The sequence below is a fragment of the Plasmodium falciparum genome (genome assembly GCF_000002765.6).
Source record: "Plasmodium falciparum 3D7 genome assembly, chromosome: 13".
In the NCBI taxonomy this organism is placed as follows: domain Eukaryota; phylum Apicomplexa; class Aconoidasida; order Haemosporida; family Plasmodiidae; genus Plasmodium; species Plasmodium falciparum.
In genome coordinates this window covers 689803-710355 of record NC_004331.3, presented here as the reverse complement: position 1 = coordinate 710355, position 20553 = coordinate 689803, and the positions used below count along the sequence as shown (strand labels likewise).

At 18.1% G+C, this 20553-nt stretch overlaps 5 protein-coding genes across 5 annotated transcripts; 2 read left to right on the top strand and 3 right to left on the bottom strand.

Annotated features, from left to right (window-relative positions):
* Positions 1-87: 87 nt before the first annotated feature.
* On the bottom strand, positions 88-2010 carry PF3D7_1317000 (U4/U6.U5 tri-snRNP-associated protein 2, putative; the record flags this gene model as incomplete). The annotated part of the gene is made up of 1 exon (XM_001349871.1): positions 88-2010. The coding sequence occupies one exon, from the start codon at positions 2008-2010 to the stop codon at positions 88-90; it is 1923 nt and encodes a 640-aa protein (XP_001349907.1).
* Positions 2011-6432: 4422 nt separating this feature from the next.
* Positions 6433-9309, top strand: PF3D7_1316900 (conserved protein, unknown function; the record flags this gene model as incomplete). The annotated part of the gene is made up of 1 exon (XM_002808971.1): positions 6433-9309. The coding sequence occupies one exon, from the start codon at positions 6433-6435 to the stop codon at positions 9307-9309; it is 2877 nt and encodes a 958-aa protein (XP_002809017.1).
* Positions 9310-10433: 1124 nt separating this feature from the next.
* On the top strand, positions 10434-12138 carry PF3D7_1316800 (protein transport protein SEC20, putative; the record flags this gene model as incomplete). The annotated part of the gene is made up of 7 exons (XM_001349868.1): positions 10434-10598; positions 10875-11011; positions 11116-11205; positions 11310-11476; positions 11557-11611; positions 11774-11879; positions 11986-12138. The coding sequence occupies 7 exons, from the start codon at positions 10434-10436 to the stop codon at positions 12136-12138; spliced, it is 873 nt and encodes a 290-aa protein (XP_001349904.1).
* A 232-nt stretch (positions 12139-12370) lies between these two features.
* On the bottom strand, positions 12371-14624 carry PF3D7_1316700 (conserved protein, unknown function; the record flags this gene model as incomplete). The annotated part of the gene is made up of 3 exons (XM_001349867.1): positions 12371-13478; positions 13593-14191; positions 14460-14624. The coding sequence occupies 3 exons, from the start codon at positions 14622-14624 to the stop codon at positions 12371-12373; spliced, it is 1872 nt and encodes a 623-aa protein (XP_001349903.1).
* A 1606-nt stretch (positions 14625-16230) lies between these two features.
* On the bottom strand, positions 16231-19342 carry PF3D7_1316600 (choline-phosphate cytidylyltransferase; the record flags this gene model as incomplete). The annotated part of the gene is made up of 3 exons (XM_001349866.1): positions 16231-18806; positions 18911-18989; positions 19307-19342. 3 exons carry the CDS (start codon positions 19340-19342, stop codon positions 16231-16233), a joined length of 2691 nt encoding a protein of 896 aa, XP_001349902.1.
* Between the last annotated feature and the right edge of the window lie 1211 nt (positions 19343-20553).

Below are 20553 nucleotides of genomic sequence, written 5' to 3'. Positions count from 1 at the left end.
AAACAAAGTTAATATTATAAACCATAATTAACACACAAAATAAGTTACATATTAAGATTCAAATATTTATATATATATATTTACATCTTATATGTCCCCATTTAGTTTAACATCCTGTCGCTGATATAACTGAATACATGATTCGGGCAATAAAACTAATTGCGGCAAAATAGATATAACATGCAGGTCTTCAATTTCATACCATTCATTTGTTGGTTGATTTAATACATGAATTTTATAAGAACCTTGATTTACTGTACCTGTATGAAAAATATTTGCAATTAAATTATATTTAGTTACAGGATTTAGACTTAGAAAATCTTCATGTACATAATCTTTCATATCAAGGTTTTTAATAACAAAATTTACTATTGTTCCATTTTTTTCTATAAAAAAATTATTCTTTGAAAAACGTTCAATAGTAAAAATTAGATATTTGGGTAATTTAGATATTATTAATGTATTCGGTATTTTAAAATGTTCTTGTAGAAAGGTTTCTGTCTCTCCATCGAACTTTGATAACAATTCAAAAATAGATACTTGTGGTATTATATTACTTTCTGTTGTACTCTTAAATACTGGAGCATTTGGTAGTTTTAATGACAATGTACGGAAAGGAATTTTTACAATTAAATCATTTTTATTTTTTTTTACAAGATTTAAAAAGGTATTATTATATATATTTTGATAATCATTTTTTTGTTTATTTTTTTCTTCTTCTTCTACTTCTTCTTCGTTTATATTTTTTAAATAATCTTTTGAATCATTATCTGATTCGTTAAATTTTAATTCCATATTTTCTTGTGACTCTTCATTTCCTTCTTCTTTTATTGTTTTAATGAGTAATTCCCCATCAAAACAATAATCGACTATATTAATATTACTATATGCCCATTTATCTTTCTCCTTTTTTTTATTACTTGTATTATCTGATTTGTTCATTTCATCATATATTTTTTCCTTATCATGTAGATTTTTTTTTTCTTCTTTTGAAACAGGCTCATTGTCTTCTAGTTTTCTTTTCATGTATCCTGTTTTTTTTTTAAGGGTTGATAATTTTCTTTTTTTTAACATTTTATTAGAATGTCTATAAATTTTATTAAGTAACCATAAAAAAAAGTCAAGAGGATATTTTTTCGTACCAATTTTAAAATTTTTATTTGATTCAATTCCTACTGCTTGTAAAAATTCATGAGGAGAAACAACTCCTTTAAAATTTCTGGGGTTATATATTTTTTTTATTAAATCAGAGAGTACTACTATTATATTTTTTGCTATATTTTCCTTACATTCATATAATAATAAAGTATTACGTAAGGGTATAATAGAGCATATTAATTGTATAATAACATTACAATAATCGGTGTTTTTTAAATTATTTAAACCTACTAATCCGGGTAAAAAATCACCACCATCTAACGATTTTCCTAATACAGAATTATAACATAAATGTTCAACTTGTTCCTTGTTATAGGTAGGTTTTAAAAAATACTTTATGTCATTTAATGAAGCATCTACAATTTCATAACCTTCAGGAATGCAACAAGTTTTACATGTTTCTAAATTTATAAATACATAATGATTTTTTTCCAAGGAATGAGTATAAGCATGAGTCCCTTTTCCTATCCCTTGAAAATATAAACCACATACTAAACAAGCATATACATGTAAATTTGATAAACTGATGCTACACAATTTTTCAAAGTCAAAATCCAGAAGGTTTCTATTAATGGTACGTAGGTATGGGCACACCCTATTTCTCTTTTTATACAATAAGTTATTCTTTTGGTTATCATAATTGGTATTATCATTATTATTATTATTATTATTATTATTATTTACATTATTTTCTGTTTTATCACTTTTAAGTAATAAAGAACCATCTTCTACCTCATTTATTTTTTGTTCATCTTCTTCTGGTTCACTCATGTCATCATCCTTTTTCTTTTTCTTTTTTGAAGCAGATTCTGTTTTTTCACTTTTTGAATTCTTCTTAGATTTCCTTTCCATAATTATTATTTTTCCTATTTTTTTTTTTTTTTTTTTTTTTTTTTTATTATTATTATTTCACTTGTTTATATAATTTAACTTATTGAATTAGCATATATATTTATTGTAATAAAATTAATATATCAATACATTTACATATATTTTTCCCAATAATATTTATATATAATACACTGTAAAAATTAATAAATATAAAATATATATATATATATATATATATATATATATATATTTCATGTATATTTTTTTTATTATAGTGATACAAATTCATAAGGTAAATATTATATACATAAATATGTATACAATATATTTAATATATATATATTTATAGATTTTATTTTTTTATTTTTTTATTTTTTTATTTTTTCAGTAGGTATTATATTATATATATAATATAACATAATATTACAATATTATGCACTTAAATATATATATTATATATATATAATATAATATATGTATTATTACTAAGCTTATATTTTTATTGCCCCGATTATACAATTTTGTTAAGAAAAAAAAAAAGTATACATATTTTATATGAATGTATACATACATAACATAAATATATTCATATATATGCAAAGAGGACGCGCTCATATTATTTTTATTTTATCTTTAGAATTAGAAAATATAATGTGACAAATTAAAATGCAATTTACAAAATAAAAATTAAAAAAAAAAAAAAAAAAAAGTAATATATATATATATATATATATATATATATTTATTTATTTTATATGTTTATATTATACATTTACAAATAAATATATACATATTTTAATAACCATAACATCATTTCAAGTATTTATAATTATATCTTATTTTATTTTATATAAATTCTTTAATGAAAAGAAAAAAATATATATTTAATATGTAGATGGATTTTAATATATAAAAATAAATAAAAAAGAAAGCAAAAAATATATATATTGTATATAAATATTGATGTGCAAAAATATAAAACATAAATAAATAAATAAATATATTTATATATATATAATACATAATATTTTATTTAGTTCTCTTATTTAAAAATTATATTACGAACAAATATATTTTTTATTTATTTTTGTTTTTATTTATTCTATATTATGAAGTTGTAAAAATATATATTTATGTATTCTATAAATTTGTAATGATTATTAATACAAGCATTTTTATAATTATTATTATATATACATAAAAATATACACATATATATAAATATATATTAATATATATTTTTCATTTTTATGTTCAAGGTTTATATTAGCTGAAGTCTTTTTATTATACATATAAATAATTTTTTTAATACTAATCTGATTTTATATTTTAATGTTTGGCAAACATATATAATTTTTATCATATTTTATATTTTGTAAAGTATATATACAGGTATCATAAAAACAAAACAAAAAATAGATAAATAAATAAATAAATAAATAAATAAATAAGTAACCCTATAATGAACAGAAATACTTATTGAAAAAAAAAAAATAACATATCTTAAAAAATGTTACTATCAAAAAATAAAAAAAGAAAATAAAAAAGGAGGGAGGGAAAAATGTAATAAATTAACATTATAATAAATTGAAATGATGAATAAATAAATGAATATATTTATATATAAATTGACTCATCCAAAAAATTGAAGACCTTTTTTTTTTTTTTTCCTATATGTGTTTAGGAAAATATAATTTATAATAATAATATAATGATTTTACTTAAATTTAATCAGAATATATATAACTTATGGTACATTTCGTGTAAGGAATAAATAAATAAACATGTATGTATATATATATATATATATATATATATGTATATGTTTGGAAAGAATATTCTTGAATTCAAAATTTTAATATAGTAAAATATATTAAAAAAGAAACAGTTTTGTATTTAAAATTTATATATATTTATAACAAAATGAGGACAATGTCAGAACTATGTGTTTCCTCTCATTGCGAAATATTTAGGGAAAGGAAATTATAGAAGGAACCATTTTATTAAATATAAGATAATATAAATATATATTTATATAATTTTACAAACGTGAAAATAGTATACATTTTAAAGCTTACAGATGAAAATAATTAAAAAGTTTAAAACTCCCCTTTTATAAGTTATTTTTTATTTTTTTTTTCTTGGTACTTTTTTGATAAAAGTACATTATGAATTATTATAAAGAAAAAAAAAATAATAAATAAATAAATAATATAAAAATATAAAAATAAAATAAAATATTGGAGAATTTGATTATAGCAATAAAAAGATCCTTATAATTATGAATATATTAAATATATATATATATATATATATATATATATATATATTTTGAGCACGTTAAAATTGAATAAAAAAAAAAATTTATCAAGGTAAAAATATAAAAGAAAGGAAAAAATAAATATATATTTTTCATATTAAAAAATATATTTATATATTTATAGTTTATTTTATATATTTACTGATTTAAAGAAATTAAAAATACTAGTTTGCCCGTTTAATATACATAAATATATAATTTAATTGAATATATTTAAATATAAATTTATTAAAAAAAAAAAAGTATTTATATATTATATATATAAATGTATATAATATATATATAATATATATATTTATTTTGTGGACCTTTAAAATGCAAAAAAAAAAATTCAATTATATATATAATAATAATAATAATATATTATATATATAATATATATATATATAATTTAAAAGATACATATATATTTTATTATATTAAATATATATATATATATATTTATATATATATATATATATAATATTCATCATTATAAAATTCATATAATATGATATAATAATATATATATAATAAATGCTTTTATATAATATTATTTATAATATATAGGAAAAAAATTAAAAAAATTAAAGATCATATATTATATTTTAAACCCATATTTTTTTACGTATATATTATATATATATTTATATATATTTAATTTAATTACTATACGATATATATATATATATATATATATATATAATATAATACTTATTGATATTATATATATTATAATATAATATAATATAATATAATATAAAAAATATATGGTATTTATATCTTAAATTTTATAATAAAATATTATAAATATAATAAAATATAAATTTGTATATAATAATGAATATATATATATATATATATTAAGAAATTTTGTAAAAAAAAGTATTATTTGAAATTTTAATTTGAACAAAATTTATATATGTTTTAATATATATATATTTTAATAAGAATATTATATTATATACTATATATAATAAATAATATATATATATATTATATATATATATATATATATATAAAATAAAATTAAATATATATATTAAATTAAGAAAGCCACAGTATATTATTAATAATATAATTACTATATTATATATATATATATATATATATATATATATATATATATATATATATGTATATATCTATTTTAATAATATAAAGATTCCGATACATTATATATATATTTATATATGTAGTATAATACTTTTCATATTTTCATTTTATTTTTTTTCTTTTTCTATGATTTCTAAAGAGATTATGGAAGTGCTTATTTTTCATTGATATACATATATATATATTACCTTTTGTTAATAAAAATATAGGGAGACAAAGAAGCAAAGTTGTTAACCCTATAGGATTATCAAATATTATAAAGAAAATAATAGACCAATATTTAAATATTTATATATATTTTTTAATATACATTCCATATATATATATATATATATATATCATATGTGTGTCTATACGTTTCAATAAAAGTATATATATCATAACTTTTTTTTTATTTTTATCTCATTGATAAAGATAATTAATTTATATATATATATATATATTTATTTATTTATTTATTTATTTGTTTATTTATTTACGTTTATCTATATATATTATTATATATTTACAAGTTAAAATATTATATGGTATATGAAAGAAATTATAATATTTTTATAATTGATAATATACATATATTGTAAATTTTATTATACTTATGTTTAATTATAGCCACATATATATACAATATACTAAACATATATAAATATGTATATTACCATCTCATATTTTGAAGTACTAAGAAAAGATATAAATAAATAAACATGTATATATTTCATTAATTTGTTTAAATGTTTATATAAGAACAAATTAGAAAAAGTGATTATTATTTTTATTTTTTTTCTTATAAACTAGTTCAACATAATGAGAGAAGCGTAATTTTTGTTTTTGTGGTTTGTGTATAATTTTATTAAAAAAAATAATAATCATCATAATAAAACAAATAAATATATATATATAAATATATATAAATATATAAATATATATATATATATATATATATATATATATATATATAGACATGTGTAACATATTTTTATGTGTGAACAAAATTTTTGTAATGATATTATTTTTATTTTACACATTTTGAAATGACAAAAGGAGGAAGTAATCATAAGAATAACAAAATCAAACCAATAGATATTAACAAAAAATTACTTATAATAAAATGTAATGATGATATAAGAAAATTAATAAATAAAGAGAGTCCATCAGTAGATGAAATTAATGAGATAAAAAATTTATTAGAAAATAATGAAGTAAAAATTGAAAAGAAAAAAAGGAATATTGTTATTCCAAGGTTTAAAATATGTGAAGATAGTGAAGAGGAAAAAAATATTAAAAATAAAGATACTATAAATAATGATGAAAAAAGAAAAGATAATATAAATGATGATGAGAAAAGAAAAGATAATATAAATAATGATGCAGAAAAGAATAAATCTTTATCTGATGATAATAATAATAATAATAATAATAATAATAATTACGATTATGATAATGATGATGAAAAAAAATATAGTATTACCAAATTTGAGAAACCATCACATTATATAAGATATGAATTATATAAAGATCAAGTGACAGGAATTAAATTAAGCGATGGTAGTATTATACATTATGATTTATTAAAAGAAGATGAGATATTTTTAGAAGGATTAAACTCCTATTTAAATATACATGTGAATGATGAGAGTTTTAGTAAATTAATAGATAAATTTGAGAAATTAACAGGAAATTCAGATAATAAGGAAGAAATCAATTTTAAAGAAGCATTAAAGGCAGCAAGTGATTTAAAAATAAATTATAAAAGTAATGTTATAAAAGATATTTATACATATTGGAAAAATAAAAGAAAAAAATTAGGAAGACCATTATTACGTATGTTTTGGAATAATTCACAAAACAGTTTACCTCATTACTCTGTATTTAGACCTAGGGTTAAAGAAAAAATGACTTTAAGAAAACATAAAAAGAAAAATAGTGAAATCATTATAAAAATGCAAGAATTAATTCAAGATTTTAGAAGACTAGATCGAATATTAAGAAAAATCAAACAAAGGGATGAAAAGAAACTTTTATTATTACAATTAAATGCTATATTATTTGATCAAAGAATTAATGAAATTCAAGATAAAACATATGTATGTCCTATGTGGAATTATTTTAAAGATTATAAAATTGAGAAAATTTATAAAAAGTTTAAAAAAGATAAATATTATAAAAATTCATATCATCATCATTACAATAATAATAGTAATAATAATAAATATTATTATGATGAAAAGGAATATGAAAATTATAATTTCGATGCTAATGAAGATGGTTATGTAAATCATAATTATATGGATGAATATATGAATGATAATATGGATGAATATTTGAATAATAATATCGATGCACACTCACATTATAATTATAGAGATTCAATATATAATAGAAAAATAAATAAAAAACTAAAACATTATATTATCCATCCTGAACAAAAAAATGTACTAAAAATTAATCCTAGTGAATATAAAAATGTTGTCTTAATTAAAAGAAGAGGAAGAAGTAATCGTATGTGGGTAGATAGAAAATATGTAGACGAAAATAATATAAATAATCATGAAATTAATTATTGTGATCTTTCATATGCATTTAATGATTTTGTTGAAGCATCCTTAACATTGAAAAAAAATTACGAAGAGGATGTTTCAAATTATTTATCAGGAAGAACACGTATACCAATAAAATTGGATATAAGAAAGAGAGATTTAAAAAATGTTGGTGATTTTAATACATCATTATTTTGTAATAATCAAATTCATGATGATTCACTTTTTAATGGGATGTATGATGAATTGAATGGGGAAAGAAAGAGAAAGAGAAGGAAAAAAAAAGAACAAGAAAATTTAAATGTAGATGAAAATTATATAAACTCGAATATATTACTAGACAATATGGGAGATCAATTTGCTCTTCAAGCGAATAATAATATACATCTTGATAAAACTAAGGCATCATTAAATGATAACAATAATAATAACATTATTATTTGTAATAATAATTTAGATATAATACAAAAAAATAGTACAACAAATGTAAATGTTGACTCATCGAATATGAATACTACTAATATTGTAACATGTGATCGTACATCCATTACCAATGATCACGATGCAAATAATACTGATATTAAACTCAATTATTTTATAAATAAAGGGAATAAAATAAATATGAATGAACCTGATTATAATACTAACTTATTATTTCATAAAAATAACACTGAAGAAAATATGTTAAATCAATATATACAGAATAAGAACAATTTATATAATATAAACAATATAAATAATATAAATAGTAACATAAAAATTAATGAAGACAATACAAAAATGGTATCGCATAATATACTATCCTTGGAACATCAAAATTTAAAAAATCAAGATTTCTATGAAAAATATGTTAGCACAAATATAACGAACAATTATAATAATAATAATAATAATAATATTCCTTACCCTTTGGTTAGTAGGAATGATAAATATGCTCCGTGTATTTTTTCAAAAGAACAAAATAATAAAACAATATTTCATTTTGAAGATATGATTGACCCCTTAATGAATAAAGACAATTATTTATTTTGCTTGAGTAAGTATGTGTACGTACAAAAAAAAATATTATTTTATTTGGAACACTTATTAAATTTCGATAATTACAATTTTAAGAGTAAAAAAAAAGAGCTACCCAACAATAAGGATATGAACATTAATTTAAAAATTAACACTAACGATAATATAAATAATGATAGTCTAAATAATGATAATATAAATAAGGACAATATAAATTGTGATGATATTAATAATAAAAAAAATGATGATCTTATTAATAATACATTATCTGAACTTAACGGAACATGTCTTAAAAGTAAAGTTTCACATAAAAGCTTAAAACATAAAACAGCAAAGGATAACAATATTAAGTGATCCATAAAAAAATTTACATATATATATATATATATATATATATATATATATATTGTGAAGTTACAAATGTTTTATATTTGGACAAAATATTTAAAAAAGTACTTAAAATAAATTCAAAGAAAACTGAGAAAAATGTGTATACTTTATAAAAAGAAATATACGCACATCAATATAACATACCATTTAATGGAAAGGACACATAATTATATATGTGTTTACTATTTTGTTAGTATTATTTAATTATTATATTTTATTATTATTTATTTATTTTTTTTTATTTATTTATTTTTTTTTTTTTTTTTTTTTCTATTTATATTTACACAATAATAATTATATTGCTCTTTATTTATATACAATTTATATTATATAAAATGTATTTATTTTATAATTATTCATATATGTAAATATATTATATATTTAACTTTTTTTTATTTTTTTTATTAACTTATTTTTTTTTTTAGTTTAATGAAAATAAAATATAAAACATTTTACAATAATCCAATTTTAAATAAGATTGACTATGTAAATTGTTCATATAAGTAAAAATAAGTATTATGAAATATATTTTATTGTAATTTTTTTTTCTCTTGTTTCTAAATAATATATAAAAATTTTTAAAGCTTCATTCTAATTCTTCTAATTATTATGCATTCTTTAATTTTTATTTACTGGGATATTATCATTTCTTTATATATATATATATATATATATATTTAAAATGTTATAAGAAAATAGAAATTTTACTATAATATTTTAAAAATAAATCATTTTTATATTTTAAAATATAATATATATATATATATATATATATATATATATATTTAATAGGTAATATATATTTACATACATTTAGGGAACGTATTTTATTTTTGATCTCATAAATTTTATCGATATTTATATTTTTCAAAAAGGAATATATATATGTATAATTAAATATAAATAGGTATATAATATATTTTTTATATTATTTTAATTTAAATTTGAAATATTAAAAAAATGAAAAAATAAAAAGTAATTTTATTTTTGGAAGGAAATATATATATGTATATATTTTTTTTTTTTTTTTGCATACCATGAATATAAAAAATATTAATTTATAAAAAAGAAAAAAAAAAAAAAAAAAAATGAATCATAACTTTAAAAGGAGTTTAGATATTAATAATAAAAATGTAGATGATAATATAAATAAAATAAATTCTATAATAAACCAAATGAGATTGGTGGATGAAAACTTGAAAAGCTTATTTTCATTTGAAGAGACATTGAATGATCACGATGCCCTTTTATTAGTAATAATATTTCATGATATTATAATATATATATATATATATATATTTTTGTTATTAATACGATTTTATTAATTCCATTATATGTATATTCATTATGGAGAATATTAAATTTTTGATGTTATATTTTATATTAATATATAAACCTATTAAAATATATATTATTATAAAATCTAATGATATATATATATATATATATATATATTTATTTATTTATTTATTCATTAATATATGAACCTTTCAATATTATATCGATATCATTATAATTAAAATTTTTAGTTTCGAGGAAGAGTATCAAAACGAATTGTGGATTATTCAAATTTAATAACTGAATGTGATAATAACTTGACATGTTCAGAATATATTTCTCCAAATTTGAAAGAGCAATATGAATATCACTTAAAAAATATAGACAAGTAATATAGCATTCATAAAATAAGTGTATGCACATATATATATATATATATATATATATATATATATATATATTTATGTATAAATTTTGTTTTATTATGTTTAGTTATAAAAGAGAATTGAGTGTATGGTGGAATGGAAGAGCAAATGATTATCATCGTTTATGTATGGAAAACTTTTTAAATAGAAAAATTAGGTAATGAAAAAAAAAAAAAAAAAAAAAAGAAATGAAGTAAATAATATATATATATATATTTATATATTTATATGTTTATATATTTTAATTTTTATATTTTATAGTGATATTAATGTCACGAGTAATGATGATGATAGAAATAAGTTAACAGACATAAATTTGAAGGACACTAAGAAATTAATGATAGATGAAATTAATAGAATGAAAAATGTGAAATCGGAGTTAATAGAATCATCCCAAAAATTGAAGAAACAGGATGAAATATTTAACAGTAAGATAATATAAATATAAATATATTATTATGATTTTATATATATTTATGTATTTTTTTTTTTTTTTTTTTTTTGCAAGTTTTTGAAATGAAGATAAGGTCTAGTGCTAAGCTTATATATTCCTTAAAAAAAAAGTAATTTTTTTTTCTTAATGCATAAAATTATGTACGAAATAATATAATTTATTGTAATTATATTAATGGCTAAAATTAATAATTGTTTTTATATTGGATATATATATATATATATATATATATATATATATATAAATATATTAATTTGTTTATATTTTGTAGAGCTGAAAGTGATACAAGATATGTATGGTATTCATTCTTTTTTTTTGTAAGTATTTGTGTGTATATTACAATGAGAAGGTTGGGTCTCCTGAGGGCAATGTTTACGGTATAAATAAAATATATATATATATATATTTGAAAGATACATATGTAATGTTTTTATTATTATTATTATAATATATATATATATATATATATACCTTATTTTACAGCTAATTAAATTGATTGTGTCCATATTATTTTATGTGAGCAAACTATGTTTTAAAATATTTCAGCTTTTCAAGAAAACAAATGAGGCAAAATATACGCCAACGGTGGACAATTCGAAAAGTTTGGTTCTTGTTCCAATTAACAACGAATTATAAAATAAATAAATAAATAAATAAATAAACAAATAAATGAATGAATATTTTAATATGTTGAAAAATAAAAAAAAAATTAATTTATAAATAACACAGTGTTATGAAAAAGTGATATAATTTGTCGATTTATGTATATATTTTTAAAGGATAGGACCTGTAGGTAGGAAGAAAATCTGAAATTATTAAATGTATATATTTCCATCACAAATAAGGATATATATATATTTGTATTTATTTATTTATTTATATTTATTGCATTAAAATTTTTTTTGTGTGCTTCAATTTGGAATGTATCAAATGTTGCGTACCCAGATTGAACATATAAACCATAAAAACTTGATTTATAAAAATGTTCATTATTAATTGAAAATATTTTTATGTTATTTAAAAAGATTGATATATGACCATTTTGTCCTTGATCATTAATTAATAAATGATGTCTTTGGTATGTATTAATATTATGAATATATTTACTTTTTATGATAGTTGGTATATCATTAATAATTTTTTTCAAAAGTATTTCTTTAGTATTTGTAGAAATTATTAAGATATACATATTATTAATATTTTCATACCTAAATATTAATCCAGCTTCACTATTATATTCTAATTTGATATAGGAAGATATTGTAACTGAATTACATGTACTATGTTTATAAACTAAAGATGCTTTAAAAATACTTTTTTTATAATCATTATTAAAATGAATACGTTGTATTCCAAATTCATTGGTAATTTTCCAATTATGTACAGAACTATTGTTTATTATAAATTCAGTTAAATAAAAAATATTCTTACTACTATTATAATTAGTACATGAACTAGGTATAAGGTTAATATTCTTATTTAATATATAATTATTTTCGAATTCATTATTATTTATGTTATTAGTTTTTACCCACCCTGTTATATTTTCATCATCATAATAAGAATCCGAATCAGGAACTGCATATACATTATCAATAATATTATCTTCAAAGTTATCATAATCCTTCTTATTATAATTATATGGTATTTCATATACACCTAAATTATCTATGTTCATTTTATTTAGAAAACGATAAGAATTTACCATATTAACTTTTGATATATTCTCTTCATTAAATTCAACAAATTTACGACTTAGTAACTTTTCTAAGTCTATATTTCCACTTAATATATTTTTAAATTCAGCCTTTCCAATCTTGCTAAATAACCCTACGTTAATATCTATCATCTGATTTGTTATATTTATTTCTATAATCATTTTATAATTTAAAAAAACATTTATTTTGTTCAAGAGAAATTCTGCAGTTAGCGTTGTGAATGTGTTTGGGTCGGCTTCAACCTGTTTCGAGACAATCCTATAATATAACATATATATATATATATGTATATATGTACCTATTTATGTTCCTTATCTTTGTATGTAGTTGTATTACATATTTTGCATGAAAAAAAGTTTGATCTTTTCTTACTTGGTTCCAAGTCCGTTTACGATCTGATGAACACTAATAATACCATCACTATTTATAAACGCCAATTCAATATATCTATAGTTTGAGTAGTCTACAAAATCGAAAATTATACCTGAGGATGATTGCTTCAAATTCTTTACATCGTCAAATAAGGGCTTTATGTCCACATTTATATATCCATTTATTATCTTATGATGCCTTAACAACAAAATAGTAGCAGGGATATTTATATTGGATATATTATTTGCTTGAATTATAGAAAAGTCATTTTTATTGTTCTCATATTTCCAATAGGATCTTAAATTATTAAAATCTATTTTTAACCAATATTTTGAAATAGGGTATATAAATTTTTCAATAAATGGATCATACAATTTTTTTTCCATTATGTTATATTCTAACTGATCAATTCTATTTTCATATTCACTTAACATTTTAAAAAGTGATAATTTGCTTTGTTCTAAAGAATGTGAAAATTTAAATAATTCTTTCATCTGACTTTCTTGGCTCTCACTAACTATATTTACTAAATCCCATAATTCCTTTAATTCAAAATCCATCTCATTTGGCAATTCATAATATTTCCTAAAGTTCTTTATCTGTTTAATTATGGGGACATATAAATAAAAATAAAAATATATATATATACATATATATATATATATATTGATTAGATAAAAATAAAAAGGTATATAGAATGTTAATAATATATATAATAATTAATTAATACTATATGATATGTGAAAGTAAAAACATCGAGGTTTACATAAAAATAAATGTATACATATATTTTATTCATATAAATTATATATTAGACAACACCATGAACCACTAAATATATATATATGTATACATATTTTTATATACTTGTGAATCAATTTCTTCTTTGTAACTTATCAATCTATTAACTATGAAGGATTTATCAGACATGGGTTCTGATTTCCTTGTAACATTTCTTAAGGCATATAATTTATTACTACAACCAAAAAATAAACAGATCAAGGAAATGAACAAAACTAAATTCATATTCATCCCTTTATTATAAGAACAACAAAAAAAAAAAAAAAAAATAAAATAAAATCTTGTCAATATTGTAAAAAATAGATATACAAATTTAAATGTATTAAAAATCAAAAATCTTTTTTTTTATTCGTATTATTTTATAGAATGAACAGAATATAACAATAAATATAACAATGAGGGAATATACATATATATATACACATATTTATGTGTTAAATACATTTAGATATGTTCATATATATATCTACTGGACCATCTATAGTAAACTTTTTTTTCCTACATTAAAAAAATATGTATGATTATTTCTTAATGAAACATATTTTTTAAAGGTACATATATTGTACATACACACCTATATAAATATCCTCAAATATATATATATATATAATTTTTTGTTGTTTTTTGTATATATTCCTTTATTTTTTAATATAAATTATTTTATACAACTAATGACTTTAAACAAAACAACAAAAATAATTTATCTTTTTAAAAACTAAGTACTTTTCTATAATGTTCAACAAGAAAATTTCAGAAATTTTTAATAAGTTATATAAGATTTATATAAAAACACAAAAACAAAAAAAATAAAATAAAATGAAACAATATAAAATTCATGATAGACAAAAATATATAATATTCTAAATTTCAAATATATGTATATGTATATATATATATATATATATATATATATCAATGTAGGCTGCATATTTTTTTATTATTGTGCATATTATAATAATATGTCCATATATTTACACATTATGGATCCAATAAATATTTTGGATAATTAAGAAAGTATATTTTAAAAATTACGCACATTGTGATAAATTATTAATAATTTACAAGGCATGTATTAAAACAAAAATTAATAAATCATAATAAAATACATACATAAATAAATCATAATATATATATCATATATAGTTATATAAAACATTTTGTACATTTGAATACCTTATCTTCATTTTCTTTCCTTTTTTTTTTTATAATTTGATCAATAGTAAGAAGGTGAAAACAATATATATAGATTACACATATATACATATATATTATATATATAATATATATGAGTACAAATTTAATAATTAACTATTTTATCTTTTTTTCATAATATACACACAAAAAAAAAAAAAAAAAAAAAAAAGAATGAAAAATGGAAAATTCAAAATACAAAATACAAAATACAAAAATGTACATAAAAATTTATAAAATATTATATATAAAAAAAAAAAAAGAAAAAAAAGAATTACCTTTAAAAAAGAAGATTATTTAATTATTTACATAAACATAAAAACTATATATAAAAAAGAAGAAATAAAAGGAAAAAGAGAAATGAAATAAAAAGAAGGGGAAAAGATAAAGATGAGAGAATGCTTCATAAAAATTGATAAATTGAGAAATTTAGGCAGATATAATAAAAACAAAAAAAAAAAATTTTATATAAATTCATATATTAAAAACTATGACAAGATAAAAAAAATATTTTATACACATTATATGTATATAATCTGTATATGATTTATATGTACAATTCTTTTTATTTTTCTTCTTATTATATTTTATATTATTTTTTATTTTATTATATCATGTCAAATATAAATAAAAGACAAATTACATTTTAACTACTGGTTTCATCATCAAAATTACTACTAGCATAATCATCATTTTCTATTTCATAATCTATGATATTTTGAATAGATGTTAAATAAGATGTTGCTTCAAGTTTTCTTGTAAAATCAGTTATCAATTTATTCGATGCATTTTTCCATATTTTAAAAAGTTCTTTAAATTTGACTTGAAGATTTTCAACTCCTTGATCAAAATCCGTACCTAATGGCTTGTCTGTTAAAGTAACTTTAGTTAATTCATCTGTCACTTTTTCTCCCCATCTTATTAAATTTTTTTTCATTTTTATTGACTGAGCTTTGGTTACACCAATATTTAATTCATTAGGATGTATACCACGTTGTAATGACCTTTCAATATAATCCTCATAATTTTTTAATATTCTTACTATTAAATCTGTAGTTGATACACCTTCTGTTCTTTGTGTTGCTTTAAATTTGCCTGCTCTTTTTAACCAAGCATATATATCTTCATTTTCTTCATCAAAACTAAATGACTTCCCTTTAGATTTTTTTTTCTTTTTCTTTTTCTGATTATTTGCATATGGTATATCATCATGTGCAACATAATCTATTTTATATTTTTCCAAAAATTCTGGAGTTACAACCCATGGGCATGGAGAAATTATTTCATCTACCCATCGTATATGTTTTAAAGTCTCTGTTCTTTCTTCAAGAGTTTGAACAACTTGACCTTTAAATAATTTGGTTTCATTATCGCTAGTTACACCTACTATTAAAGTAGTATTTTCAAAAAGTTTTTTGGCTTGCTCCAATTGTTTCATATGCCCTAAATGAAGCATATCATATACTCCGTCAGCATATATAACAACATTTTTTGAATTTTTTATTGATCCCTTATTTTTTTCACTATCCATTTGACTACTTTCATATTCACTTTCATCATTACTATTATCATCATCATCATCATCATCTGGAACTGCATCTGGGTTTGTATCTGGATCTACATCTTGATTCTCAGAATTTCCTTTTTTAATGTGTTCCTTTTGCTTTCCATTTATATCATTATTACTAGATTCAATAGATTCATTATGTTCACTTAGCATGGTTTTACAATCATGAAAATAATTTGAACTATCCATATTAGAATATTGTCCTTTATCAATTGATAATTTTTTTTCATTTGATGATTCTTTATCCAAACTATTATCATAAGTGCTATCACTTTTTTTCTTTCCAATTATTATATGATTATATTTATTATCAAATTGTTGATCCTCACAATTTTTATATTGATCTGTCTCAAGAATACTTTTTTTTTTTTTTTTTTCATCTTTATTAAAACTTTTTTCTTTATTTAATAAATTTTTATCTTCATCAATTATATCATGATAAGCTGTTTTGATATAGGAAGATTCATTATCATAACTTTTTTTTTTTATTCCGTTTAAATTAAAAGTTACGTTACTTAATTTATCATATGTATTATTATAATAATAATAATTATGATCATACTTTGAATTCATAGGATTAGTAAAATGTAATAAATCATCAGGTGATAATTTCATATTTTTATCTTTAAATATTAAACTTTTTTTTTTATCTCTTAAAGAATGTTCTAATTCAAAACAGGTTTCATAATTTTCTTTTTCACTATAATAAGTATGATTAGCAATTTTATTTATAACTCGATAAAAACTATTATCCCGTGTATCTTCTTCATCAGCTGAATAATAATATTCATCAATATTATTAAATGTACTACTTAAACTTTTCTTTTTTTTTAATTCATCTTTCATAGAACTAGAAAAATAATTTGAATCAGATAAGTACATAGCTGATAAATTATCTTTCCTATATCTTTTTCTAATTATAATAAACATTGGATCAAATGATTTTGCAAAATCTTTTAAAAGTTTTTTTGAATGATATCTCCATAATTTAAATAAATCATGTACTTTATCTCTTATTATATCAATACCCTGATCAAAATCAGTACCTAATGGCTTGTCTGTTAAAGTTACCTTCGTTAATTCATCTGTTACTTTTTCTCCCCAACGTATTAAATTTTTTTTCATTTTTATTGACTGAGCTTTGGTTACACCAATATTTAATTCATTAGGATGTATACCACGTTGTAATGACCTTTCAATATAATCCTCATAATTTTTTAATATTCTTACAATTAAATCTGTAGTTGATACACCTTCTGTTCTTTGTGTTGCTTTAAATTTCCCTGCTCTTTTTAACCAAGCATATATATCTTCATTTTCTTCATCGAAACTAAATGATTTCCCTTTAGACTTTTTTTTTTTCTTCTTTTTCTGATTATTTGCATATGGTATATCATCATGTGCAACATAATCTATTTTATGTTCCTCCATAAATTCAGGAGTAATCACCCATGGGCATGGAGAAATTATTTCATCTACCCATCGTATATGTTTTAAAGTCTCTGTTCTTTCTTCTAGAGTTTGAACAATTTGACCTTTAAACTTTCTAGTCTCATTATCTCCTGTAACACCCACAATTAGGGTAACATTCTTATCTACATGTTTGGCTTGCTCAAGCTGTTTCATATGACCCAAATGTAGCAGGTCATAAACACCTAAAAAGAAGGAAAAACCAACAAAAAAAATTAAGAAAAAAATAAGAAAATATATACACATATATATATATGTCATGTTTCATATATTCTTTATATTTTTTAACCATCTGCATATATCCTTATGCTTTTTTCCTCATTATCCATATCATCTTGACTATTATGAACTTTGTTACCATCTTGGCTCTAAAATTAAAATGTTCAAAAGTACAACAAATAAATAAATAAATAAATATATATATATATATATATATATATATATATATATAATATATATGTGTAATTTACTATATAGCTGTATTCACATTAGGGGTCTTTATATATTTTTTATTCAATACAATATTGCACCCCTTTTTTTCTAAGTAATTTATAATAGTTCAACTTCATTTTACGTATTCGCACAATATAATTCTCCTTAATATTATATATATATTATATATATATATATATATATATGTATAACCTCCAGTATTAATATTTATCTTAATAATTTTAATTTTTACCTTCTGTGTTTGAACCGAATTAACCTTAATTATCATTTTATATTATCTCATGATTTTAATAATTAAAAAAAAGGGAAACGCTTTATTATACATTTATAATATGAAGTTAATATAAAATATATATATTTAAATAATTAGTTAATAATTAGATATATACATATATATATAATATTATATATAATCAATATGGTATTATATATATATATATATATATATATATATATAATCTATTTTATGACTAATGTGTTATAAAACACAAAATGTACAAAAAATTATAATTAATATTTACTACAATTAATAATATTATTCAAAAAAAATTTTAGTGCATATTTTAGTCAAAACAAAATAAAAAAAAAAAAAAAAAAAAAAAAAATTCAAAATAATAATAATATTATACACATAGTTATTATATATAAATTACATTTCTATTATATATATAAATATAAATATATATATATATATAATTATATAAATTATTCATATAATTGTATATATTAATATATTATATATATTATATATATTATTTATATTATATATATATACTATTTATATATTTCTACCATTATGTATATTATATATATATATATAATATTTACAATATATATACTATTCATTAATTTTATTTTATGTTTATATTTTAATGAAAAAAAAATTCTATGTATATATTTAAAAAAAAAAAAAAATTATAAAAAATTAATGAAAAAATTTTGGTCAAAATTAAACGTGTAATTTTATTTAAATTATCTATAGAACAAATATTATGCATTAAAATATTATAATTAGTTTCATAATAACATTTATATATTTATTCAATACTATGTATGATATATAAAAGAAGAAAAGGATATTTTCCTTTTTTAACATAATATTGTTTTATTTAATAATATCGAATTTTTTCAAATATTAAAAAAAAAAAAAAAATTATTAAAAATATCTTTATATATATATATATATATATTAATATTTATACTATTATTATCAAAATTTCGGACAAATATATTAATCATATTAAGAATAGATTAAAAATTATTTTTAGGAAAAATATTATTATATTAAATACAAAATAAAAATAGTCTAAAAAGAAAAAAAAAAAAAAAAAAAGTAAAAATAAAAATAAAATTTTCTAAAGATTTTTTTGGTGATATAATTTTTTTTTTTTTGAACAAAATTTTCAAGGGAAATTATACAAAGAGAAGTATTTATAAAATATGAAACTATCAAAAATTCATATTATATATATATTATAT